Below are 27,116 nucleotides of genomic sequence, written 5' to 3'. Positions count from 1 at the left end.
TGCTCATGACGAAGTCTTGTATGATGTTTGACCTGATTATCGACCTGCGCTACGGCAATGCGCAACGAAGACGTCTTAGTCGCATTGAACATATGCCACAACATAAAGGGAATTTTCGAGCTACATCGTGGGGTATGCACTTTAAAATTTTCAAAATTTTGGCTGCTTCCTTGGTGGAGGGAAAAAGCGAAAAGGCCCGTCTGTCGAGATTTCGGCGCACTTTAAAGATCCCAACGTGGTCAAAACTAATCAAGAGCCCACCACTACGGCGCACCTCATCCCCGTGCTGGCGTGGCTTTGGTGCGTTAGGCGATATAAATTTTTTTTTATTTGTCCCCCGGATTGACATTTCGGATTAATTGCGGTGGTACAAAAACATTATGGTTCTTTTGTGCCGTATACCTATAGAAACCTGTGCTATGAGACGCGCCGTAGTGGAGAACAACAGATAAATAAGACATGTCCTGGGGATGTTTAACGTATAATGAGTTCTCGACACACCGGCGTTTTTATTTTTTGACTCCATGAACAAACCGACGCTTCAAAATTTCGTTACGATGGCGAGGCACCTGTAGAACCACTATTGATTTCTTAATTTAGCGCATGCTCAAAAAAGGGACGGTGTACCTGTCATTTACGAAGAGCTGTAAACGTCGGACGGAACCGTAAGCTGAACAGTGTGACAATGTACTTACTAACGATTTTACCCTAGCGGCAGTTCGCATTTCATTTCACCTTAAACATCGTCACCCGCTATGCAATACCATTCGTTTTGGGGCTAATTTTTATTCAAATTCTCAGTCCCTCGGTCGTACGTGCACTTGAAAGGCGCAAAGCAGTTTCCGGGGCCTCCCCGCGTGTCTGCCGGCACCCTTTTTTGCTTCTGTGCAAGAGAATTCCGTCGAACGCATACGTATCCACGGGTTGCACTTATGATCGATGTTGTCCCCCGCGGCAGGCTCAGCAGAGTGTACTCCCAAGTACGTAACAGAACTGTCGCCTCCCCGTGCAACCTACGACCGTCTGTCGACGTCCAGAAGCTCGTTGGCGCACTTTACGAGTGCGACGGTGTCCCGTGCCTGTCTTCGGCGCCAGCAAGCCGCCACCGAGCGCGTAATCTCGCTCTTCCGCACTCAAGCTTCCAGTAACGAGCAGCGACAGGATTCGAAGCCTATCAACCTGAAGCTGGCTCGCCTTGTGTGGATGGCATCGTTGACCACAGCTGCGGCCCATGCCGTCCGGTCGTAAAGTCTCTGCCGCCGCCAAGACACTGGCTCGCCTTTTTCAGACCCTTTGTTACCGCATTACTTTCTTTTCTAGCTTCGAAGGAAGATGTCCTCAAAGGGAAGCTTTGAGGCCGATATAAATATATTGCGGCGTTCGTTTGAGCTTAATGTGCTGTCTATTTTGCCGTCCTTTTTGGTGCGTGTTTGAATAAGGAAGGCTGGAGTCCCTCTTTTTGAGAGTTTTTATCGTGCCTGCAGTGAGCGCCGGCACTTAGCCACTCTTTTTGCGCAACGTACTTTTACACCTTCTTTCTTCCCTTTTGCTTCTTCGTCGTTTGAGTCGAATGCAGGCTGGCGGCACTTCTCCTCGCAGCTCTCCAAGAATAAGAGTTCTGCGTGGCTGGGGGCACCTGTTCCACTCAGATTCCGTCCCGTTCACCTGTCACGTGACATGGCGTCAGCGCCGCGCGCACTAGACAAGCTGTTCCGTCGCTAGCAACGGGCTGAGGTGGCGTGGTGGTATGGCACTTCGCTCTTACTCTGGATACCTGAGTTTAACTATTTCTCTTTAATGTCGAATCATTTTGTTTTATTTTACTTGTTTATTCACAACCCGGAAAACTTCCACGTCCCTGCCTATGGCATTGTTCGAAGAACTGAATTTTAAGTCGCTGCAGCTGAACAATTGTTTAATCATTACGGTAAATAATAACAGCATACATTTTGTTAATTAAAATGTGAATGGTTAAGTTAAACCGTGTTTGTAAAAGTTCATAAGAGCCACATATTGGGTTAACCAAACAAATCTAATCGAACAATCAAACGTGTAGGTGAGTTGCTGTGAAACAGAAAACGAAAAAACAAGAACTTATAACAATGACTGTATTTGTTGAAAGGGCAGCAGCAGTAGTAGTAGTGCCGAAGTAAGAGTTTTAAGTAAAATTATTTTTATAAATTCGTATTTCAACGCAATCGAGCTTACCTGCAGTGAGTATAAACAAGGCTACTCAGAAAAAAAAAACCCTGCTGAAATGGGATTTATTCCCTATTCTTTTGTTTTTTCTTCGCAGGCCTGTTCTTCATCATCCCGTGCATAGACACCTACTGTAAAGTGGACCTACGAACAGTTTCCTTTGACGTTCCCCCGCAAGAGGTGAGTTGGTTGAATTCCATCTTATTTCACTGAGCCAATATCTGAATATCTTACACACAGCTCTGCTTGCACAACTTTTTTATTCCCCTTTCAGTGAAGCGAACAGAATAGCACATATTGGACAGTGTTCGTGTTGTGCTCGTCAACTGCCTCTTTTGAAACAACCGGGAAATACCGGATTGCACTCGTTGCCCTTTCTTTCTGTCTAAGTCAATGCAAAGCACCGATGCACTGGGGAAAAGTGGATTTTCTTCTTAACCGCCAGTGTGTTTGGAGTTTTTGGGTGTCTCTTTTATTTTGCTTTTTAGCTAAAGGAATGCGGGCACTGGTTATTTTGGGGTGCTTATTTTTCCGTTGTGGGTTTTGTTGCGGAAGCGACACTTTCCGCAGTCCTTATGTTCAAAGCCTTTTTGTGGACAGGACATCTTTCTGTGACTACCGTGCGCAAAATTCGTCGGCTGGATGACAGCTTTAGGTCGTCACCCAGCCAAAAGGCCGTGCATTTCTAAAACTCCCCTCCAAAGAGTCCCGAAAGAACCTTGTATTGTTGCCGCTTTTCTTGTTGTTGGCAGGAATGCCGGCTTTTAATTCAACGCTTTTGTGCGGTCTCGAAGGTTTGTTTGTCCGGGCAGTGATTTGGGTTTATATTGTTTATTGTGTCAGCGCCACTTTGTTGTTTTTTTTTTGTTTTTTTTTTCACGAGCCCTCTTATAATTTGAGGGAGTAAAGCCGACACTTGACACTCCAACGACGTTGCACTTGTGGCTGCGTTTCACTTCTGAAGCTTTCTCACGAAATTATAGCCAAGGTAAATATTTGAGGCTCGGCCTTTTTTGGCTCTCGGCGTTGAGCAAAGAAAACAGGAAGGCTGCGGTCTCTACTTCCACCCACACACGCGCGCGCGTGCGTGCGTGCGCTCCCCCCCACCCCCCCCCCCCCCCCCGGACACGCACACATTCACGCGCACGCGCACACGCACACGCACGCACACGCACGCACACGCATGCACACGCACGCACGCACGCACACACGCACGCACGCACACACACACACACACACACACACATACACACACACGCACGCACGCACACACACATACACACACGCACGCACGCACATACACACACACACCCACACACACACACATACACACACACGCACGCACGCACACACACATACACACACGCACGCACGCACAATTTCCGGTGCACAGTAACCACCCAAGTTCGTGGGCTTGCGTGCGTGCGTGCGTGCGTGCGTGCGCGCGCGCACACGCACGCGCCCACACAAACTTCGGTGGTTACTGTGCACCAGAAATTTGTAGTGCTTATTGAGTGAACGTAAAGCACGTATTTTGCCACAAATTTAGATTTTCCGTATTAGGTATTGCTTGGACAAACTCTTAAATTGTTTTGAGACATTGGTAAGCGTTACACACGTAAGCAAAAACCAGTTTGATACATGAATCAGCCGGCGACATAACCAAAAATTGCTGAAAAGATATTTTCGGCCTTTTTCAGTGGAACAGTATACCGATGCCCAATGGCTTAATCGTTTGCAGCATGCGTAGACGAAAGTAGACAGAATACACCTTGCGGCAAAGACCACCTTCTCAAGAATACCGGGTAGCTCTCAACGCAACTGGGAATTTTTTCACTTTTTTTAAGATTTGATCAAAACAAATGAACCTCTGTTAAATTCGTCTGCCACAAAATAAATGTATTCTCAAACTTGAGAACTCGTGGTCCATCACAATGGGGAGGCGTCGATATCACACATTACCGTGATCGCTTCCTCAGGGGCGTATTTTAGAAAATCCCGGTCGCCCTTTGACAGGTTTATTACGATAGAATCCCGAAATACCTTTTTGGGAATTTGTATGGAAAACTTCTAAAATGAAAAAAAAAAGTTACTGTAGCAACGCGCCCTATCTATACTGAGGAATCCGTAAGTATACATGTATTTAGGTTGGTTAGGGAAAACCCTGTAAGGCATGATGATTATGGTGGTTGATTTTTTATGGCACAAGGCACAATGGTTTTTATGGCGGCCAGCGTCTAAGGCAGCTTTTGGACATTTGTATACAAGTTACCTTTACGAGCAAAAACCAGTTCGATGTCTGAAAGAACGTACGCACAGTAAAGAACGCCTTAAAAATATTCCAGTCCTTTCATTCCCCCAAAGCTGTAATTTAGGAGGGAAAGTCAGCAATATTGAGCTTGTGGGCTATGATAGGATGTACTCCCGAAATTTCAATCTTCTAGGACCACCAAGTAGGCTCGCGCACATATCTACTTCTAGGCCTTTTCACTCTGAATAATAAAAAAAAACACTCTCGCCTTTTAGAGGCGTTTTAAGTTAAAATTGTTCAACTTATTTTGCCGCCTTTGTACGGGCAACATTTGTCAGTTAGGTGCAGCTTTCTGGCTTATCGTAGTTGTTTGAGGAATTACTCTGAAAGTATAGAGTGTATGCAAAGTATTCCCGAACAGCTTATATTGAATGTGAAAGATTGGTTTGTGCAAAGGTTGAAGTTCAGCACACGGCCTTGCTAGGTTCCAGAGCCATGGAAACAATCAACGTTATGCCTACGGGACGTGAGTTATGAAAACCAATTACTCAAAAACTATCCGGTGTTCCGAAAGGTTTCTCTGCAGTGGTCATATCCAAGCTCACACCTTTGCCTACGCCAAATATCACTCTTCTGCAATGGCTTCACTAGCTTCCGGACCGGTCGGAATTTTAACTGAAAAAGCTGGCGAAGAAAAACCCCTTCGATTCACCGAAAGGACTAATATATTTTCTGGAATACTAAAAACACCGCAATTTACTCCCGAATCTAGATTCGCCCCATTAGGGTCGGTTAGGGTAAACCATGGGGCTAGTTTTTAGACATTTGTAGGTGCCACATATATATATAACGAAAAACAAAACAGTTAGATATCTCAGCGGGCAAACGAGATGGTCAATCATTTTTGAAAACATTATTTCCCCCTTGGGTGTAACTTCCCAACAGCCACACTTAGTGAGCTCTTACGCCGTGTTATAAGTGTACCTTCGAAATTTCGAGTCTCTAGGACCAGCAGTTATGCGCTTCCGGGTTCATGAAAGGAGACATGCTCGTGCCTATGGCTCCCTCTCTTGGCTCCTCGACGCTGCGGATATGTTGATACAGGGCTAGGGAGGAAGGGAAAGGATTAGAGGCGAAGGATTTCCCGGTGAAAGAAGTGTTGACCCGCTGAGTAACGCCGGCAACGCGCCGTCACTAGATAGTTAGCGGAAGTGCTGGTAAAGGACACCCACCGCCACCGTCACAGCTTATCTCTGCGTCACGCTGCACTGCATTTCTGGCAAGAGAGCTCGTGCTCGCTGCGAAGATAACTCAGCGCAGAAAATATAGTGGCGAACGTAGGTGATCTGTGATATGAAGCCGCTTCATGTATATTTGAAAGCAAATCACTGAATACATCACTCGACTCTGCCCAATTTTACTAAATAAACGCGTTCGAGACCTCGCATCGGTAGCACAATAACGAAACTTCGCCTGGTTTTAAAGTGGCCCGGCTGGATCACACGCGCCATTATTTTTTTTAGGGCTATAACGCTACGTCAGCGCTCCTGCTGCGGCCCATAAAATTATGCAAACCACAGTTTAGGGATTGTAAACTTCACAAACTTTCCCACGAAATGCCTTCGATTTCTTCCACGTTTATTTTCACCGCATTTGTTAAACATCGCACAATCAAACATTTAGTTAGTCCCTTCGCACAAATACTTTCTTGCTCGCGGTGGGTAACATGTCGTTAAGTAAGAATTAGCAGAGAAGCCTATCAGTTGTTTTGCTCGAATGGTTTGTTAATGGTAACCGAAACAACATTTTACATTAATTCGTTCATTAACAGGCACAGCCACCGGGATGCTGATTCACCAATAGCCATAAGGGTGAAAGGTTATTCATTTAGAACGGAACTAACGCAAGCAAACAAACCAAAAATGGCGCCGTTCTCACTGGACACACGTACAGACGCACACTCACGCACGCACGTACGCACGCACACCAGCGGTATAGCTTCGCCACAGTGCACTCCAGTGACGACCGATCCCTGCGGCCAACAGAGCAAATTCGGCGAATGACAGCAAAGGCGTACAATTTGACTCGAAAATGTTCTGTGTGCTGTGTCACCGTGCAATGCAAACGTCATGCTTGCATTTTGTGATGACAGTGCGCAGAAAGAACTTTTGAGCCAAAACAGTACGCTCGGCTTGGTGGTTCACCGGAATTGTCTTGTTGGCTGCGTGGATTGGTCGTTCAAGTTTATTAAGGTGAAGGTTAACCACAGCATTGCTCAGAGTGCGCCTATTGGTCGAGAAATAGCTATGACTCTGCCGGTGTGCCGGTGTGACATAACGGTGCCCCTTTACAAGGCACAAGACGCAGTATAAGGGCTACAATTAATGCTCTCTTTATGGGCGTTTCGCATTCCAAACAGTAGGAACCGGATGAGGATCACGGCCGAAGTGCTCACGGGGACACAGTACAGTTGCATGGCCCACCTCATTGACACGAGGAGAGTGATAGAGGGCGAGGGGGACGCGCATGGTTGGAAATACCCCCAAAAGTTGGAAAAACACACTTGGTCGTACCGTGTTCAGCGCAAGTGTGTTTCCAACTGGTTCCCGAGCAGGAGTCACGATCATTCGAAAGATTGCTACGGATTGTAACGTGTATATATTTTTTTTTGTTCTCGTCTCTGGTAACCCCAATCCATTCTTCTTTCTGTGTGTAACAAATGCCTGTTCCTTTTACGTGTTTTGTTATTTTTCTTTTGTTTCCTTGCCCCCTTCTCTCTCCTTTCATATACCCGTGTAAAACACGCGTGTAACTGGGACGGTTGTGCGGTTTTTGTAGTAACAAATATTGGAAATTGTTTTTACTAGTGGTTCTGTTTTTTTCCGTGTGCGCTATAATTAACCAAAACGTGATGGTGCAAATTGTATTCCATTTGGGGACGGCGGGAACATTTCAAGCTGTGCTTGCAGGTTCCTGTGCGAAAGCACTATCTGGTCCATTAAGCGAAAAACTGGCGTCGTCTGTAGCAGCGAAAGGTCTCCGAAACCCACGTGACTGCACCGCGTTCCATAGCGCGTGCTTCGCACTGCTAAAGACAAAGGACCACGCTGCCCTGCAGCGTTTGGTCATGCACGGAGCCACTGCTAAGCGGAGAGTGCGGCTGAGATCATATGCCATCAAGCACGTCGCGCTGGCCTGCGCCAGCGGCGCAACAGTCCCCAGTAAGTCAGGCAACTTCGCGCAGCAATATAATACTCGGCAATGTCGTCTTAAAAATTCCAGTCTACAGCTGACATGCTAAAGTGGAAACTCTGAAAAATAAACCGATCCAACCTATCCGCGAATCTCGAAAACATTAGCAGCAGCGCGAAAAGCCCAAAGGGGCACTCAGAGACGTTCGAATGGAGATTTATGCTTTTGCGTTTCCACTCATAAGAAGTGCTTAGGTGTCCACGGAGTTTTTGTATTTTTTCCTAGACTTCCAATCTTAAGGATAGATGACAGAAAAAATTCCCCGCATTTCCCCGAGGGGAAGAATGTGAAAGTGCGAATGCACGAGTTGAATTTGCGCGGTTCGGTAATGTTCGCGAAAGAGAGATCACACACACACACACACACACAACTACAAAGAAAGAAAGATGCATTTATTCACAGACACCTATTTGTGTTGTCGTTGTACTTGATTGCTAGAGCGGATCTCAGCTTTGAAATTTCCTGTCAGTACTCCTTTAAGCGGGTGCATTAGCCCTTCTCACGCCCGATTCCTGGCCAATCCCCCACGTGGGTATGTGCCATGTCAGCGGCCAGGCAGCGCGCGCCCATCTCCCCCCGTTGCTAGGGAAGACGAGGAGCGCGCGCACCCGCAGCTGTTGCTATGCGGACTACGGCGGCGGACGATTCAGGCTCGCTTAAGAAGTGCATTCGCACTTAAAAATTGATTGGCATACTTAGGTCTGCTTGCGTGCTTTGAGGGGGAAGACCTGGCGATAATCATCAACAACTTGCGTACTGGTAAACGTATTTGATCTCTTTCTTCGCTTTCGTTTCTTTGTGTTTCGGTGCGATTTTCTTCGCCTTTTTCTTTTCTCGTACAACGTGCACGCGTCTCTTTCTTTATTTAGTTTCTTTGCATTACTGCGCGAATTGCGTCATGAGGCAGACTATCACACACCACAGTTTCCCTGAAATCAGGGTTCTGCGTGGCTGGTGTGTTCCAGTTTTACTCGCGTCCAATCCCATTCAGGTGCCACGTGTCACGCACTGTTCAACTTTTACGTTTCCAATGTACGTTTTGGGAATTTTGTGAAGCGGGCGCATTGCCCCTCAAAGCTACCGATTCCTGGCCAACCTCCTAAGTTTGCATGAGCCACGAATAGAGGAACAATAAGAAGAAGTGCTTCTGCTCACCGCTTGTACGTGCTCAGATAGTACAGTTGGGAAAAAATAAATAAAAAGGAGATAGCACAGCTAGTAGAGCACTTGGCTGCTACTATGTAAACCTGGGGACCCACCCCATCGGATCACCCATGTGTTTTTTATTTACTCGTTACAGTGGCGGCCATTTTTTTGACCGGAAAACTACAAAAACAACAGCAAGAACGGCGATTTTTAGCAGAATGGAGCTCTTAATGCTTTCGGCCTAATAAATGAATAACAATAATAACATAAATAAAAACAAAATAATAAACACGGGGGCAACTAGTCTCCTCTTACAGATTGGTGGAGATTTATAGTACATTTTAATGAATCTTTAGAAATTAATAGTTGGGAAACAATGATCGATCATGGTGTGTGGAATTCGCCTCCAGTGGAAGCAACCATGCCAACACACAAACAGGCCATTGTTAAGTAGCTCTTGAAGGGCATCCCAACGGGATCCTACTTAACGAGACTACATCCGTTCAGCCGGGCTGTGTTTCTGTCAAGAATTGCAATATGGCAACAACAACAACAAAAAAAAAGAATTCCGCGTCCCCTTTTATACCACACCTGAGCAATCACACGAGAGAGGACGGATAAGGGCAACCTGTTGTCGCAGTCGGCGCTCGCTCAAAGTTGTGGGGGCTCACGTGCGAACCAATGATGAAGGAATGGAGCAGTCGCTTAGACGTCGGCTTCGTGATGCGAGTGACCGAGGTTCGATTCCGACGACAGCAAGCATTTCTTTTTTGAGGCGCTGGATGCGCCTTCGCTTATCATCATCGTTTTGTGAAACCCATTGTGAAAAGTTGGCTTTTCCGCAGTGCGTGTTACTCGGACGAACGACGCTGTGAGTGAGGCTCAGAAAGGTCCGCTTTAAAATAGGCATACCACTAGGCGTAAGTAAAAACCAAAGGAAAGTTCTGCACACGCCAGTGGAAATATCCGAGAGAGGTCACGCGAGCTGTGTGCCTACAAGCGGCGACGCGCTCGCCCTCCCAGCCCTGTCTCTGTTGTAATCACGCTAAAATCGGAGACACCGCTGAATAAGCTTTGCGGAGGCGAAGAGGGGCGGCTTTATAGTAGGAAATGCTTTTAGCTACTCGGAAGAAAAATAAAATTAAAGAGAAGGCCGCGGAAAGAAACAGCAAACGTTGAGCCGTGCTCGGGAGCGCCCCGAATGGGGGGCGCCTCATAGCGGACGCTACGAGATCGCTAAGGGCTCTTGTCTACCCTTCATCGCTCGATGTTTATTTGCGACACTCTTTGGATTTTTATCTTCTGTTTATTTTGGCAAGAGCTCTCACACTGAAAGCGTTGATCGCCTCAGCCAGTTAAACTTCGGACCGCCAGAATTGCCCCAGAACGTGGAGCAACAAACAGCTTGGTACGCAATAAAATGACCTATTTTATTTCTCACTCACATACTAATGAGCTCTGAGTGGCGAGGATATTTTAAGCTTCTATTTCACATGCCGCATTTTCAAACCAACCAGGTAAAAAAGAAAAGAAAAATTAACAGACGGTTTGGCTAACACAGCGAACTATTGCGCGAAAGCAGCCCACGTTCATGCTTTGAAAGCGTAGCCCGATACACGGCAGGGCTGCTTGCTACTCTGGGAATATGTACTACTTTGCTAAGCTTCCAGTACGAACACAGGAATTAGTTAATTGATCGATACATCGATACACCCATCGATCGATACACCCATCGATCGATTGATTGATTGATTGATTGATTGATTGATTGATTGATTGATTGATTGATTGATTGATTGATTGATTGATTGATTGATTGATTGATTGATTGATTGATGAAGCACTCGGAATAAATAAGGTCTAAAAATTAATCAAAGATTCGTTTCGTGCATCTTCAAGAATACGAGAGCATCGCATCTCTCTCCTTCGTGAACTTGAGGCTCGGCTCTATGCGCATGCACGCCTTGATCTGGCTTTAGAACCTACCCAGCCGGCTAGGTTTATATACCGGTTTTATATATTTTGAGCCCCTGGGAATCTTCAACCAGCGTCGAAATATCGACGTACAGACGCTTTTAATTTTCGTCTACATAACAAAAGCAGCGGCCGGGGGCGGCAATCGAACATACATCCTCACCGGTGGCTCAGCCACTGACTCACTCCTGCGAGTAACACTTGTCAAGTATATACACTTTTCATGTGTGGCACCTCTCCAAGTAAATTATGAAATGCAACAGGGAGGAACGTTAACGATGTGGGCCTCCAGCTTTGCGCAGTGCAACAATCTTGCAGCCTGATTTCTCCTAAACCGTCGCAGCGAAGGAAGGGCAAAGTCGATGTTTCATATCGCCTGCAGGATACCGAAAGTGTGTCTTATTTGGCCTTGCACTCTGCACGCGCGACCAGAAACAGCATACCATTGAAACACTGCCGGGCATACCTCTCCTTAGGTTGCCATCACGTGTAAAGCGCTGATAGTGTTGTGCTTGCTCTGAAGGGGAAAAGTGCGTGAGAGGTTACGAAGTTGATCTCGCGTCAAAAAGGAAAGCCCTGAATGACATTGACCGCGTATTATCAAGAACGGGGGGGGGGGGGGGGGGGGGGTGGCAGGGGGGGTCGAACTTTTTCGGCGTGAACCGGTAACCGTTATTTATTTTTTCGGTTCAGTTTGTTAGTTTCCGTTAGGGTTCCGCGAGCGCAAAAAATACTGGTTTGGGTTGAGGTTCAGTTCTAGGAAAAATTCCGATTCGGTTCCAGTTCGACATCCTGATATATGGGTCATTCCATGCCAAACGTCCCAGCCGTAAAATCGACCATCACGGATTTGCTCAGTAAAAATTGTGGGTCATCCTCGCATGGCCCACAATGCTCCCTGAAAGCGTTTTTGTCCAAAAAAATTTCGTTCTGTTTCTAGCGGCCCTTTTATCTCCAGGGTTTCAAGCAAACTTACGTCTGCGAAAAAAATTCATGAAAAAGTAAATTCTCCCACAATGGCCACCATTTTTTGTGAACAACATTTTGAGGCCCTGGGCTGCTGTATGCCGAATTTTTAAAGTATTTTTCCATTTCTTTGCTGTGATTACGCCATTCAGAAAATACACGATGTCGAGCATTTTCAAACATTTTTAGCAAACACAAGCACATTCTCTCAGCCAATGAAACATTTGTACCTGTATCTCAGCATTGTCGAAAATTTGTAAAAACTATATTTACACTGAAAAAAGGTGAAGTGTGCGAGAAAACGTTTGTCAAACTTAAAAAAATCTCCTTTCTGGCCCATATTCACCTTGGAATGGCGCAGTGTTGTGCTCGTAGTAAAAATATCAAATACAAGCCATTCACTAGTACAAATGATCACAGTTTATTTCGGAAAGTTTAACCAGAACAGTTTTTGTTTTAGCAGAGAAAAAAAAAATTTCAGCGACACTACCTCACTCCGTTGTTCCACAGAGCGTCTTCTCTGCACGGCATGCACCTGCCTGCATGAAAGATCCGCGAGCCAGCGGGTTTGTGCTACAAGAATACCTTTCGCCGCAATGGTAGTTCGTAGCGTCAGTACAGGAAAAAGGAATAATTGGCGTGTTAGTGGGAAAAGTACAACATGCAGCTAACGGTGGTGCGCCCATTGTATGAGCGCGGGTAACTCAACGGCTAGCTGGGCATGGACGTGCATTTAAAGAAGCAGGGTATGTTATACGCGGTATCTTTTAAGTATGCCGAAAATTACGAAATAAACAGCGGTTGAGTCATTGAGTTAAGCGGATTTATTTGTATGCGTTAGCGGGAATTCCATAACCCGATGCTTTAAATGCACATCTGATGTGCAGCCGCTGAGTTACCCGTACTCATGGAATGGGCGCACCACCGCTAGCTCCACGTTGTACTTTTACCACTAACACGCGAATTATTCCTTTTTCCTGTACTGACGCTACGAACTACCATTGCGGCGAAAGGTATTCTTGTAGCGCAAACCCGCTGGCTCGCGACTCTTTCATGCAGGCAGGTGCATGCCGTGCAGAGAAGACGCTCTGTGGAACAACGGGGTGAGGTAGTGTCGCTTTACAAATTGAAAATTTTTTTAAATGGAGAGCATTTCTTAGCCTCGCCTGTTCCTGCGTCGGACGGTGTCAACAGTTTCGCGTCCGCAGCAGGTGCGCCTCTCCTTCACTCCTCTCTCTCAACAGCAGCTGGCGCGCGCATGCGTCGTAGTCAGCCCGTTCGTGATAGCAGCGCGGTGGGGCGTTGAGGGCGCGTGCTGCTTGGGCATGCGCGCTCTCGCCCCCGTACTGCTCTCCCTCTACTGCGCGCGCTGTAAATATAGCGGCTAGCGGTCGCTCGTGTTTCAGTCACTGCGTTGCTCCTTCCTTCCTTGGTTGACGCTCGTGCCCACGTTTACTCGTGTCTGCTACTCCAGCATCACGGAAGAAGCGATGGAAGCAACACTGCCTTCAATCAGTACTGAGGCGCCAATGCTCTGCATTTACTCGTGTTCCCCTCGCGGGAAGGCGCGGGAATTTTTCTCTGCTAAAACAAAAACTGTTCTGATTAAACTTTCTGAAATAAACTGCGATCATTGGTACTAGTGAATGGCTCGCATTTGATATTTTTACTACGAGCACAACAATGCGCAATTTCAAGGTGAATATGGGCCATAAGGGAGATTTTCCCAAGTTTGACAAACGTTTTCTCGCACATTTAATCTTTTTTCAGTGTAAATATAGTTTTTATCAATTTTCCACAATGCTGAGATACAGGTACAAATGCTTCATTGGCTGAGAGAATGTAGTTGTGTTTGCTAAAAATGTTTGAAAATGCTCGACATGGTGTATTTTCTGAATGGCGTAATCACAGCAAAGAAAAGGAGAAATATTTTAAAAATTCGGCATACAGCAGCCCAGGGCCTCGAAATGATGTTCACCCGCCGCGGTGGCTCAGTGGCTAAGGCGTTGCGCTGCTGAGCACGAGGTCGCGGGTTCGATTCCCGGCCGCGGTAGCCGCTTTTCTGATGGAGGCGAAAAGCAAAAACGCCCGTGTGTACGAGATTTCGGCGCACGATAAAGATCCCCAGGTGGTCGAAATTAATCCGGAGCCCTCCACTACGGCGCGCCTCATCGCCTGCGTTGCGTCGGCGCGTTAAACCCCACAATCAATCAAAATCAATCGAAATGATGTTCACAAAAAAATGGTGGCCATTGTAAGAGAATTTACTTTTTCATGAATTTTTTCACAGACGTAAGTTTGCTTGAAACCCTGGAGATAAAAGGGCCCCTAGAAACAGAACAAAATTGTTTTGGACAAAAACACTTTCAGGGAGCATTGTGGGCCATGCGAGGATGACCCACAATTTTTACTGAGCAAATCCGTGATGGTCGATTTTACGGCTGGGACGTTTGGCATGGAATGACCCATATATAAACATATATATATATAGTACACTGGATAAACGGAACTTCAAGGACCGGAAAAATTAGTTCCGTTTAACAGGAGTTCCGTTTACTGAGAGAGATGTTCTACGGTGCAAATTTATGTGTGTACACACTTCTAAGGGCATTTCATGGAACTCTAACCACTAGAAAGTGACTGTAGCTTATAGTTTTCAGAAAGCAAGAAAACTACCAGAAGCGTAGGCACAGCATTCACAAAGTTGATTTGGCAACAATGAGTTGCTGTGCACTACAAAATGCGTCAATTATTTTTGTTTGAGTCCTTGCAACTGCATCTTCACGGAGGTTAGAGGCCTCAACTTCGCGAGTGCTTATGAGCCAATTTAGAAGACGGCAACGTGGTAATGAAGGACGAATAGCACAACGATAGCACGAACGAGGCGACAAGAGGTGAGCCCTGTAGCCTCGGCGTCTAGAATCGAGACCGAACGACTGGAACAAGAACTGCGATGTTGCATTCGTTGCGCTAACACGGCTACTTACGAGACGAGGCTTACGAGGCCAACAAGGCTAAAAAAGCATGGAGGAAGAAAAAAAAAAAAAGAACGAAACAGCCGGAACCGTAAAAAGCTGATTCTCAGGCCAGTGGATTTCACAAGAAGTTCCATTTCTGGTTCCGTTTAAACGGTGATGCGGAAATTTTAGTTCCGATTACCGAGAGTTTTTTTACGTTATCTGAATACAAAACCAACCAAATACCAGGCAACTGTTCCGTTTAAGCGGCAATTCCGTTTAAGCGATTTCCGTTTATCGAGATTCTACTGTATATATATATATATATATATATATATATATATATATATATATATATATATATATATATATATAGCGAATCAGAATAGGAAAGGAGGGGCTCGTTGACAATAAGACAAATAATGGTTGCCAGTCAAGAAAACATCGGAAAGCAAAGGGGAGGATGTGGTAGGTCATTCAAACAGATAAAGAACTTGGAAAGAAAGAAAGTGGAGAAAAAATGCCCGCCGGGTGGGATCCGAACCCACGACCTCCAGAATACCGGTTTGGTGCGATAACCACTACGCTACCGGCGGGGCTATTTTTCCCCTCCACTTTCTGGGGTATTTATGTCAATGTATTTTTTTCCTGTGCTTCGGGGTGGTTGCCAGCGCCACTCCGACTTCTCGGGGTGAAGGGGACCTTCTTTTTAACCCCCGCGCCGTGACTCGAGTGTCTACGACATGTCGAGAGTGGTCGACCAGCTTTGAACCCTCTTAAGCTCCATATGGCACCAAGACGGCCAGAACATAGGCCCTCGCTAAGCATGTAGCGAATCAGAATAGGAAATGAGGGGCTCGTTGAAAATAAGACAGAAATAGGGTCGGCCGTCAAGAAAACCTGGGAAAGCAAAGGGGAGGATATGGTAGGTCATTGAAACAGATAAAGAATTTGGAAAGAAATAAAATGGAGAAAAAATCCCCGCCAGGTGGGATCCGAACCCACGACCACTTTTTTCTCCACTTTCTTTCTTTCCAAATTCTTTATCTGTTTCAATGACCTACCATATCCTCCCCTTTGCTTTCCCAGGTTTTCTTGACGGCCGACCCTATTTCTGTCTTATTTTCAACGAGCCCCTCATTTCCTTTTCTGATTCGCTACACACACACACACACACACACACACACACACACACACACACACACACACATATATATATATATATATATATATATATATATATATATATATATATATATATATATATATATATATATATATATATATATATATATATATATATATATATATATATATATATATATATATATATATATTGGAAAGCGTTCAAGGTAAGGCTGTGCGCTTTATCTTTAACCGGTACAGGCGTAGTGACTCTCCAACTGAAATGTTGCAGCATGCGGGCCTTAGTGAACTGGAAAAGCGTGCCAAAGTGAACCGCTTGAAGCTTCTGTATTTACTCTGTCACAATTCGTTAAAGACAAACTCCGATACCTACATTCGAACCAATAAAACCCGTCTTACGCGATACAAACATTCACACACACTCGAAGATTATGATTGCAATAACGACACGTTCTACTTTTCTTTCTTTCCCCGCGCCATCAGAGAGTGGAATTTATTAGATCGCTTCATCACTCGACAAACAACAGCAGACAAAATCACTTCTCTTGCTGAAATTGCTGTCCTTTCTCGATAACAGGTTTTCCATGTTACGTGCGCGGATGTGTGTGATTTCGATACCTTTTTGAGCAAGCGCTATCTTGTTTCGTCGTTTACCTTTCTTGCCTTTATTGAATTGTATAGTTTCTGCGTTGATTTCGATACCTTATGAGCAAGCGCAATCTTTTCTTTTCTTCGCCGTTTATCTTTGTTGCCTCTATTGTATTGAATAATTTCTGAGCAACTGCAAGCTCTGTACTTCGAGTCAACCGTCGTCATACTTCTTCGTTAACTATTGTAAAAAAACAAAATCTGTTCGACATGTGTTCTTTGACTATGCCTGCTCCTGTAAAAATCCCAGAAGGGATTGACAGTATCAATAAATAAATAAATAAATATATCATGGCCGGGGGCGGCCCAGCACCCCTCCTCTCAGGAAAGGAAAACTTTCCGTATATGACCTCTTCCGGGCTGTTACCGCGGTCTAGGTAATGGCGCGTCACGGGGTTGCCATAGTGAAAACTCGGGCAAGCATGAGTGCTTCGTTGAAATTGTTTTAAAGGGACAGACAACCGATTTTTATGGAGTTCATGTCGTCTAGCTCACATGAAAGCTAGCGTTTTATATACTAGGGTAACCGCAAGGAATTCCTAATTAAACAGGCGGAAATAATTTTAATGTCGCACTAAAATTTCTGAAGTGTGAAAGGTTGCGCCATGTAGTGTCTAAACGTGACACTAAGTTACGTGTCCAAATAACTGCGTCGATTTCAACAAGTGATTCAAAAAAGCAACCATGCACCACTCCGTCTAGCGACGACGGTGGTTGAACGCGAAGCTTTCTCGTGACGGATTCTTTGGTTGTTTGAGTCTGGACTGAGTTTCGACCAGGTCGAAATGTAGACATCGGATAGACGCGGGCTTTGTAACGTGAGGGACCTATGTTTGATTCCTGCCACTGAAGCGTTTATTATTTCACTCTTCGCCTACGACCATTCATCATCTCATTGTTAGATAAAGTTGGCTTTCCTGCAGGGCGTTTTCGCGTTACAGACGACATCACTCAGAACACTAAAGCTTCGCTTTAAATCCGCAGGAAGGAACAGGAAAGGTTGCACACTATTGTTGTTTTAGTCGGGGACAAGTTTTTAAATACCTCTTGTAATATCACGTGCAGTTAAAACTATGTTGCAGCACGGCTGACTGTCATGGTTGTGGCCATTCCTTTTGGCGGGACACGTATGGCTGCTAGATCTAAAAATTCCTATTTCAAAAGTTCTAGGGCTCTATCAACAAAACCGTTTTCGGTTAAGGTGTTTTAAGTGATGCCCTTTCATTTGGGATAAAGAAAATATACTCGACAAAAACGGTAGTAGCTGTCCCTCTAAGCGCGGGAGGCTGCTTTCATGTACAACGCACGTTGAAGCCGCTCTTTCTCGGTCATCCGAGTTGGTAAGTAGAAAAGCTTTCGCCAGTTTCAGATAGACAAAATTGTGAAAAGGGAACAAGCAGAACTAACGGGTACCGGCTGGAAGCGTTCTCTGGCTCTGGCTTAGTCGAGTCTATAGACTTTGTGCAGCGCATGAATGCAAATGATTGATTGCGAGAACAAATTAGTAGAAACACTTTTGAATAGTGTAAATGTGAGTGCAGGTTGTGTACAGGTGTGTAGATGAGTACGAGTGAGTACAGATTGGGTACGAGTACTGATTACTACAGATTGAGTACGAGTAGAAGTGAGTACAGATTGAGTGCGATTGAGTACAGATTGAGCACGAGCACCCATGATTACTAATGAGTTTGAGTACAAGTGAGTACGATGATAATTTAGTGTGTGATGAGTGTGTACGAGTGATTTTGAGTACAAACGAGCTTTTTGGGTCTGAGTGTGAGTGAGTACAGCGTGAAGAAGAAAAATGCGATTGAGTTTAAGTGAGTTCTTTCTGTGAGTTCTTCAATGTGCTCCCTCCACTCGGCTGTATGGAGGATACTGCATTGCGTTTACATGCAAAAATCGCTCTCAGGGATCACCTCGACTGCAGGTTCTAGTGGAGGAGGAATCCAGAATACCGGGGCATGTCATTTTGCATCGTGTGATGCCACAGCACCCATAAATTTGTAGTCTGCCGGCACTAATTGCGGGTCGACAGAAAGAAATCCATGCACGTATTCTGGAGCCTTCGCAAGAGCGAAGGATAGCAAGAGCGAACGATAGCAAGAGCGAACGTTACGGAACGATAGCGTAGCGCGAATAACCGAGCCTCGAAAAACAGGTGATAGTACCGAGGCGAAGAAAGAGGACGCCTGATGCCAACACGCGCGGCACCTGCGCATTGGAGCTACCGATTCCTGTCGCGTCGGAGGCTTGGAGCGCGGCTGTTTGTGTGCGTGTATGTGTACGGCCTCCGCGATCGGCAACGGCGACAGAGAAGTGAAAGGTAGCGCGCCTGTAGGGAGAAAGGGCGGTGGGCGTAGGAGGACGAAAAAGCCCGACGCACACGCGCTCAAGATAACGAGCAAGAACCATTTAGGCCCGCTTAGGAAGGCAAATGAAACAAAAGAGGCATGCTTCCGCGCCTGGAATGCACGAGAGCGTCCCATACTTTTAAATGCATAGCATTTTAGTAACTCACAATGTCACGCGGCGTTCGGCCTAGTCCGCAGCCAGGCCACTACACTATAAAAGAAACAACAGTTTCCGGCGCCCGGATTCGAACCCATGACGCCGCGGGCGGAACGGCAAGTGCCGGGCGCACTACCGATTGAGCCACGCAACCAACACGGATTTCGATGCACCGATAGCGCCTTATATCCTTCACTCATTTATGGTTTGTTTCGAAAGCGCCATAAGTTGTCACGCGCCTCCGCAAGATGGCGACACAGGTTCCGCGATCGAGACTATGATCGAGAGACCCGCCATAAGTTGTCACGCGCCTCCGCAAGATGGCGACACAGGTCCCGCGATCGAGACTATGATCGAGAGACCAGCAGCGCTGGTCGCGTCTCGTGCTGCCGGGACGCCCCGCTGTAGCCCACCGCAAATTTGATGACGTGCAGCGTGTAACAAGAAAACCAACAACCAATACGTAATCCATACGACTTGCCGGCGCACCCCCTCGGAAATGCTGTGCATTTGATCGTGCCCCTCGCGAGGGGGATGTTTTTTTGTGTTTTGCACCACTTCTCAAGCAATGAATGCTCGACAACTGTTGTAAAAATCTCAGTGACCAATGCTTCATTATTAATCTCCCGTATGATCGCCACGAATACAAAATACAATCCTGTTAATTTGCAAGAACTAAGCCTTTTGTAAAACCTGCTAAGCTTTTTTTCAGGTCGTGAAAGATCGAGGAGAACACGTTTTCAGTAGACTTCTCTTTTTTCTTTATTTCTTGCTATTTTTTTAGTCGAATCTCATGTGGGGACTCATTGTTTTTACTATCTTTCAAATTTGCTCCGGTGGACATTGTGATTGGTCATTTTGGTGCATTGTAGTGAAGCCAACTCGCGGAAATATTTTGTTAGTAAAGTCCGGGCCAAAGCGAGTGCGGAACAGGGCTGTTATTCTGCTTCTGTTCCTTGAACAAAAAACGCATTTCTGATCAGAACAAGCCTCCAATTTACTGGCAAGCATGCGTTTGTGTTCATTAGTATGAATGAGAAAGCAACGTAAGTTGTGCCTAACAACTGTGATCACGTCCAACTGTCCCAAGTGAGCGATCATTCTCTCTTGGGGGGCAGAGGCAGGGAGCTCGAGGCGTCGCGCTCGCAATCAAGAAGCCTGCAGTTCGATGTTGGTGCAGGCGTACTTTTTTCCTTAGAATCTTCGTGTGAAAGCAGAACGCAGCACTATTGCAACGCTTCGAGCACGCTACCTCACCATCTTAGGCAATCCCTCTAGAGGGTACAACAAAGCACATTCCCTCGCAAAGGACTTAGTGAAAGAGGGGACATTTTGTTGTGCCTATTAGCGGAGTAACGATTAAGGGACGAGCAGTTTGCTACCCGGTGAGTGCATCTGGCTTCCTGGAAAAACGAGCATTGTCTGATAATATAGCAGTTGCTCTCATGAAGTAAGTGCAAAGGACACTGATTGAACGCGGTGAGATGGCCCTGTCCACTATCGCGGAAGCTCAGGGCTAGGGGTTCCTCGGGTAAATAAAGTTACTTTCTTCTTCTCATGAAGTGTGCTGCCTGCCTCCTTTCGTTCCTAGGGTGCAAAATAAGACGCCAGTTTTCACAAAGTGCCTTAACTACGCTCGGAACATTGGTGATAACTCTGGGTGTTGGAGCTGCTGTTTTTAACTTATTTCTGCTTTCTCATTTCCGTTAGAGCAACGCGACTGCTTCCTAGATCTTGCATGTTCTCTACGCCAAGCTTGTTTCCCAGCGAGACAAGAAGGGGTACCGCCCTTATTCTTTTTTCTGTTCTGTCTTTCTTTTGTCTGCTCTATTGCAACTGCAGTAGTCATCTGCCCCTAATTTGTGCGAAAAACTTGGCGCGATTTTCTCAGCCTAGCGTTTTACTTACACGCTACCACTTTCCAATACGGTGGATTCAACGTGGGAGTCTAGCAGTCCTCCTTTCATTTTTTTGTGGTTCGTAGATTTGGCGTGTTCTTGATCTATTTATTTTTCGACGCGAGAAAGAACGATCAATCACGGGAGTGACGGCGCGGTTCTTCAGATTGCAAATCTCCTTCTTCGTACTACCGAGCTCCGAGTACTGCACTCCCTTTGCGGTGTTTTGATACGTTTTGAGTCCCATGGTTTTAAATGTTTTTAATGCGGCGAAAGACATAAATCACTTAGTTTGCAAAGTGAGTGATAAGTTACCAAATTAAATATGTCCCAAGCTTCATTAAACCCTTGAATGTGGCCATAAGAATACGAATAACTCCTCGCATTACTCTTCGTGTTTGTTGGCCCACTTAAATGCCTTCTCAAGTAGTTAGTAAATTTGTTTTGTCATCATCACTTTATTTCAGGAACGGCGGTGCACGACTCCTTTTCTCGCGATGCACTAAAAAAAGGTGCCTCACACACATGGTAGACGGACGCATTATATGAGTTAAGGAAATCAGAGACAAACACCAAATGAGAAAAAATCCCGGGCCATCTCCACTGACGTGAAAACTGAGGAGGGGCAAAACATGTCGTTTATAAGTGTATACGTGTATTCTTGGCACCTTGGCGTATTAGCCAACGGAGATGAAACCTTTGGGGGTAGAGGTATATAGATTTGCTGTAAAAGTTTCATGTCTTTGAAGCGCGAAGCATTATAGCCCGAGGCGTAAACGAGCGTCCCTGTGTTTTTTTAGTACACGTTACGAAGCGTTTCAGTGCGAGGCGTAAACGAGTGTCCCGGTGTTTTATTAGTACCGTGAGTAGATCAGACGACGGTTACCACGAAGATGACATGAGACGCCGAAAGCACGAGCCCCTAAGGGGCTCATAACCTAAAAATCTCTACCATTTTTACTGCCTAGATGCAAACTATCCGCAAGAGGCAGTAACGTTCGAAGTACTGACGAACAGGCATACTTGGCCCGTAACGGTGGCCGAACATATATGCAAACAACAAAGCAGCCAACTGGGAATAGCGAAACGGCGTACCGAACCTGATGACAGACTAGGCGTGGACTTCCAATACTATCCCATAGCTCGCGAGGAAGTACTTGACAGGGACGCAGCGTATTCATTTTCTGTCTTCGGTCCCGTCGCACCACTGGAAGGGAAGAATTAGCACCTGTTTTTGTCTGTCGCATCCTTTGTCTGAAAATTTTCGAGCTTACATGCGGTGGATTACGGAATAATCCGCTAGGTATGTAGGACGCCATCACTACACCAGAAAAGAATACGCAGCTCCAACAGGGACAGCACCTTTGAGAAATGCGTTTAACGCAGTCGCAGCAGGAGTTGGAAGGGATTCTGGGATATTGACATCACCTGCTGTTCGCGCTGAGAATCACCGAAAGTGGAAGTCGTAGATCGAAATAATGTCAAGCCGTGGCTCATTACGCCGCGACACCGGCGAAGCAGGGAACACAGCGGCAGGCGTTGTAACTTTCAACGGCGCCACAGTCAGGCGCGGTAACTTGGAATTCGCCCCTTTATGCACGGTACCGCATCGCACTGGCCACTGCGTTAAGGCATAGCGATGCGTTTCTGCAGCAGCCATAGAAATGAGGCTGATGTCAACCGATGCATGCGGCCGCCAGAAGCGGCGATTGAGTAGAACGTGGGCGCGCTGAATGAGCGCGCTGCCTACGCATAAATTTACGCCAGGCTCCTCCGCTCAGCGCCTCTGTACTTCCCAGCTTGCTTTTCCTTCCACTTCCCTCACACTAACGGGGCTCCAAGGAGGCAGGCGCAGTGTGGGAGCATTAAAGCCCAAGTATAACTTTTCAATTTCGCTCTGAATATATTTTCTATCGAAAGACCTACAGACCCACCTACACAGATAGACCTCAATGTTTCAGCTGAGAATGCTGGAGAGACGACACCACTTTTGATAAGCTCCGAACTTGAAACAACCCTACGAGCCGTTTGTACGAGTCCCTTTATAAATCCGAGTCCATACATCGCTCTTTTATTTTCTTAAAAGGCCCCTGAAACATCATTTTGCAAACCTGAAAAGTTTTCGGAACTTGGAAAATAAACGGGTCCAGTCCGCATATTAGGTGAGCAGGAAATATCGGAGCGTAAATATTACTTTTATACACACCTCAGATAGCTTGTAATGTGGCTCAAATAAATTTTGTCTTTTTCCCGTGTTTTTTCAAAGTCACCCATTTCTGTCACCTCATGTGGCACAATAGTGCCGATATTGGCCGGCTTCATTTCAGTTGTACAGCGGTCGCCAAATGAAACGCGAACACAAAAATATGAACCAGAACGTGTAAAACTGAAAAATACTGTTCGTATAGTTCATATAATGACACACTATTGGTATATTTGGAAATCCACATCTCCCAACTTTCTTTTTGTAACTAAGCCACGAGTCATTTTGGCTTGCATGGAAAGGAATCACGCTATTTGTGTGTTCAGGTTCATATTTTTGTATTGATGACCACTGTACGCGCAGAAACGATCGGTAGCCGCTATTCAATTGCATTAGGGGCAACACGCGAATGAAAAAGGGCGTCTACTGCATTAGGGCAGCCACGGAGTGCCGTTCTGTTCTAGCGATGACTATAGCTGTCACAGGTCTTGAAAGAGCGAGACAAAGCGTGCAGCAAATTCTGCTTCAGGGCCCCTTTAAGGCCAATAATATTTGTTTTGTCTCGTTCATATATTTCTGCAGGAAGCAAGACGTCACATACACTGCCGAATCATCCCATGGTCCTTCACACACGCACTGCATTCTTACATTTTTCAGGATCGCGTGTTGTAGTCTAGATGTGCTGGTATTTTCTGAAATATTCACTGAAAAGCTACGCGTTAAATGTTGTTGAAAAACACACAGGAAACCTCGAGGGTTTGTTGGTGGAATATAATCATGTTTCTCCCCCCGACAACTCGTGCAGAGTATCACATTCGGCTACTTCTATTCGAAGAAAATTTGAGAGTGAAATTCCTCCCATACCTTCTTAACAACGAGCTTTCTCCTGGCACGTGGTGTTTCTGTCATGCTTAGTATAGGTTTTTCCAACGTGTAGGAGCTGACGAACGAAAACTTGTTGTGGCAAGAACTGAAAAGATTAATTTTTCGTTATAGTGTGGGAAGATTCACGCGCGCTTTATTTTTTACTCCCTGTTACGTTTACGTCTTATGTCGACACAAATTGTAGCTCGTATTAGGAGTAACAAACAAACAAACGAATGAACGAAAGAACGAACGAACGAACGAACGAATGAACGAACGAACGAACGAACAAACAAACAAACAAACAAACAAACAAACAAACAAACAAACAAACAAACAAACAAACAAACAAATTTTCGTCTTGAACATGCTCGACAACGTATACGCAGGGTTGTTTGGATATGCTTATGCTTCACCGTCCACAAATACACCCTGTAACCATTATGAAATCTGGCAGAATTCAGGACTACCAGACAACTTAGAGCCCCCAACTACCGCGTAATGCGTCATAGTATACCTGCTAACATGACGGTTGAATAGAGCCGAGTGATCAGAGTTAGGGGTTTTCACATGACTTGGAGGCCCAAATTGCAGAGACCTGCGCCAAATGATGCCTATACTAACGTACCGGTTCCCTTCAACGAAGTTACAGCCACGTGTTTATCTCCAATAATGATTTGCCACTCAATCCGCCTCCATATCTTCACGCCACATTGGAAATCTTGCTTTTGAATGCAAAACTTTTTTTTTAAATGAAAAACGAACCAAACTACGTCGTTTTTTCTGCTCACTTCAGGGTGCCGGTAAGTGAGTGAGTGAATAAACTTAGAGGGTGCCGGTAAGTGATGATCACCTCCGCGAAAAGCGATATCTCGCCACGTGCGCAGGGAAGCTGACGGCGCATCACTCGGCAGCTGATGGGGACAAAATTAACCACAATGTTTATGGCATCCGGAATCACTGCACCTGCATTTACATTGAAGTCTTAGAAAAAGCCCGTCATCTAGAACTGCTTTTAGACATTTGCGCTCCGTATTTACCTTCGTTATATTTGCCTCGTGCGCGAAAGTTATGAGTGATGAACATAAACCTTCATGACGGGCGTTAAGCCCTCTGGTTAGGTTTCTGTACTGCTTTGAAAGACGCCTCAGAGAGTTGTGAAGGCGGCGGAAAATGTGTTTTATAAAGACATGAGGCCGCGTGATCATCGACCCGGCAATAAATTTTCCCTTAAACGGAAAGCATGCTCGAAAAACACGCACATTTTCGAGCTCTGCTCGGACAGGCTTCTAGAAGGCAATTTACTCGTAATATACCCATCACTCGGATTTGAATTCACCACGGACTTACAAATAGCATGAACAGTGTGACTCGGAAACTGATTGTATCTTCCTGGATTTTTCCAAAGCGTTTGATCGTGTAGCCCACTGCCGTTTAATCTGTAAATTATCCGCCCTGCAATTAGATTCTTTAACCTTATCTTGGCTTCGTAACTTCCTTTCCATGCGTGAACAGTTCACGGTAGTTAATGGTTCCACTTCGCCGCTTTCCCCGGTCACCTCGGGTGTGCCTCAAGGCAGCGTTCTTGGCCCCTTACTTTTTTTAATATTTATTAATGACTTAGCTTCTCGCGTAACATCTTGCATGCGACTTTTTGCTGACGATTGCATAATCTACCGGAAAATAAATAACCCTAGTGAACATGTAACGCTTCAAAATGACCTAAAGGCTATCTGCGACTGGTGCAATATGTGGCTAATGTCTCTGAACTTAACCAAATGCCAAAAAATTTCAGCCGAAAACGCGTTAACTCTAATTTTTAGTACTTTCTAAACAACCATTTAATTACTGACGCTTTAAATTCTAAATACCTAGGCGTGCTCTTAACGGCTAATCTTTCATGGTCCACCCACATTAACGCCATATGCGCTAAAGCTTCACGATCACTGGGATACTTACGTCGAAATCTGCATGCTGCTCCCTCTAACATTCGTCAAATAGCCTATAAAACTTATGTACTACCACAGTTAGAGTTCACTTCTTCCGTTTGGTCCCCCTACCAAAATTACTTAATTAAAAAAATACAAGCAGTGCAGAATCGGGCTGCACGGTTTATAACCAAGTCATATAACTTCAGCTCAAGCATAACAAAAATAAAACACGATCTTTCACTAGAAACACTGCATCTGCGCCGGCAAATCGCTCTCCTGTGCATTTTTCCCAAATACATTCATAGCACCAGGTATTCCCCTTTGCACATTATAACCCCTGTTTCCACATCACACAGATTATTTAACCAACGCAGCTTCGCACGCATGTACGGCACCACCAACGCATTTAATTCATCCGCTCTTCCACGTGCTATCCGCTTGTGGAATGATCTTCCTGATACCATCGCGTCGCTGGCTAACCCGGAAATATTCCGTCATCACTTGCAGATCAATTTTTCAGATTAAACAGGAATGATTCCGTTCGCATCGGTTTTTTCTTAGTTTCGTATTGTGTTTTACTTGATGATGTTCTTATTTTTTGTATAATTCTCTTGCCGTTGTGATGATGATGTGATGAAGTTCTTTTTTGACTGCTTACTTGACTTGTTGATATCTGTATATGACGTGACTAATTATTGTATAACTTTTGTTCGTTATTTTGGTGTGATTTCCTCCACAAGCCCCCCTTACTCAATGCCCTGCTGGGCCTGTAAGGTACTTTGAATAAATAAACCGTTACTCCCTTGCCGGCCGCTTCCTTAACACCACATTTAGTAATACGGACCTTTGAGCATTCGTCTCTTTCTTTTCCATAAGCTCGCTTGCGCAGAATTTGAATATATTTTAATACTGAAGAAAAAGCCGTAAATGTTCGAATTTCCAGACTTTTTACCCTATCGGAAGCACACCGAAAGGTATATCGTCGTCTGAACCGGACATGGACCAACAAACCATGCTTTTCGTACTTGTACACGCTGACGCGATGAAACTTTTCTAGTAGACGCCTTTAGGGCTTTATCGTTTTGAACGCAAACAACTCGTCTTTGCGCTTGGACATTTTGTGGTATTTTGCCTTGAATGACCCTTCGACTAGCTATGACAAGATGAATC

The 27,116-nt window shown here is 45.4% G+C and overlaps 1 protein-coding gene across 1 annotated transcript in view; it reads left to right on the top strand.

The window, feature by feature from the left end:
* LOC144139413 (band 7 protein AGAP004871-like) overlaps window positions 1-27,116 on the top strand; it is a 564,115-nt gene that overhangs the window by 523,529 nt on the left and 13,470 nt on the right. The window contains exon 5 of the mRNA XM_077671753.1: window positions 2,297-2,379. Within this exon, the coding sequence (XP_077527879.1) occupies window positions 2,297-2,379 (83 nt within the window). The remainder of the gene's footprint in view (window positions 1-2,296; window positions 2,380-27,116) is intronic.

The sequence above is a fragment of the Haemaphysalis longicornis genome, unplaced genomic scaffold (genome assembly GCF_048455015.1).
Source record: "Haemaphysalis longicornis isolate Haplotype H1 unplaced genomic scaffold, Haemaphysalis longicornis Haplotype H1 scaffold_1, whole genome shotgun sequence".
Classification (NCBI taxonomy): domain Eukaryota; kingdom Metazoa; phylum Arthropoda; class Arachnida; order Ixodida; family Ixodidae; genus Haemaphysalis; species Haemaphysalis longicornis.
Note: the sequence above shows the minus strand (reverse complement) of the source record. Positions and strands in the feature narration are given on the sequence as shown.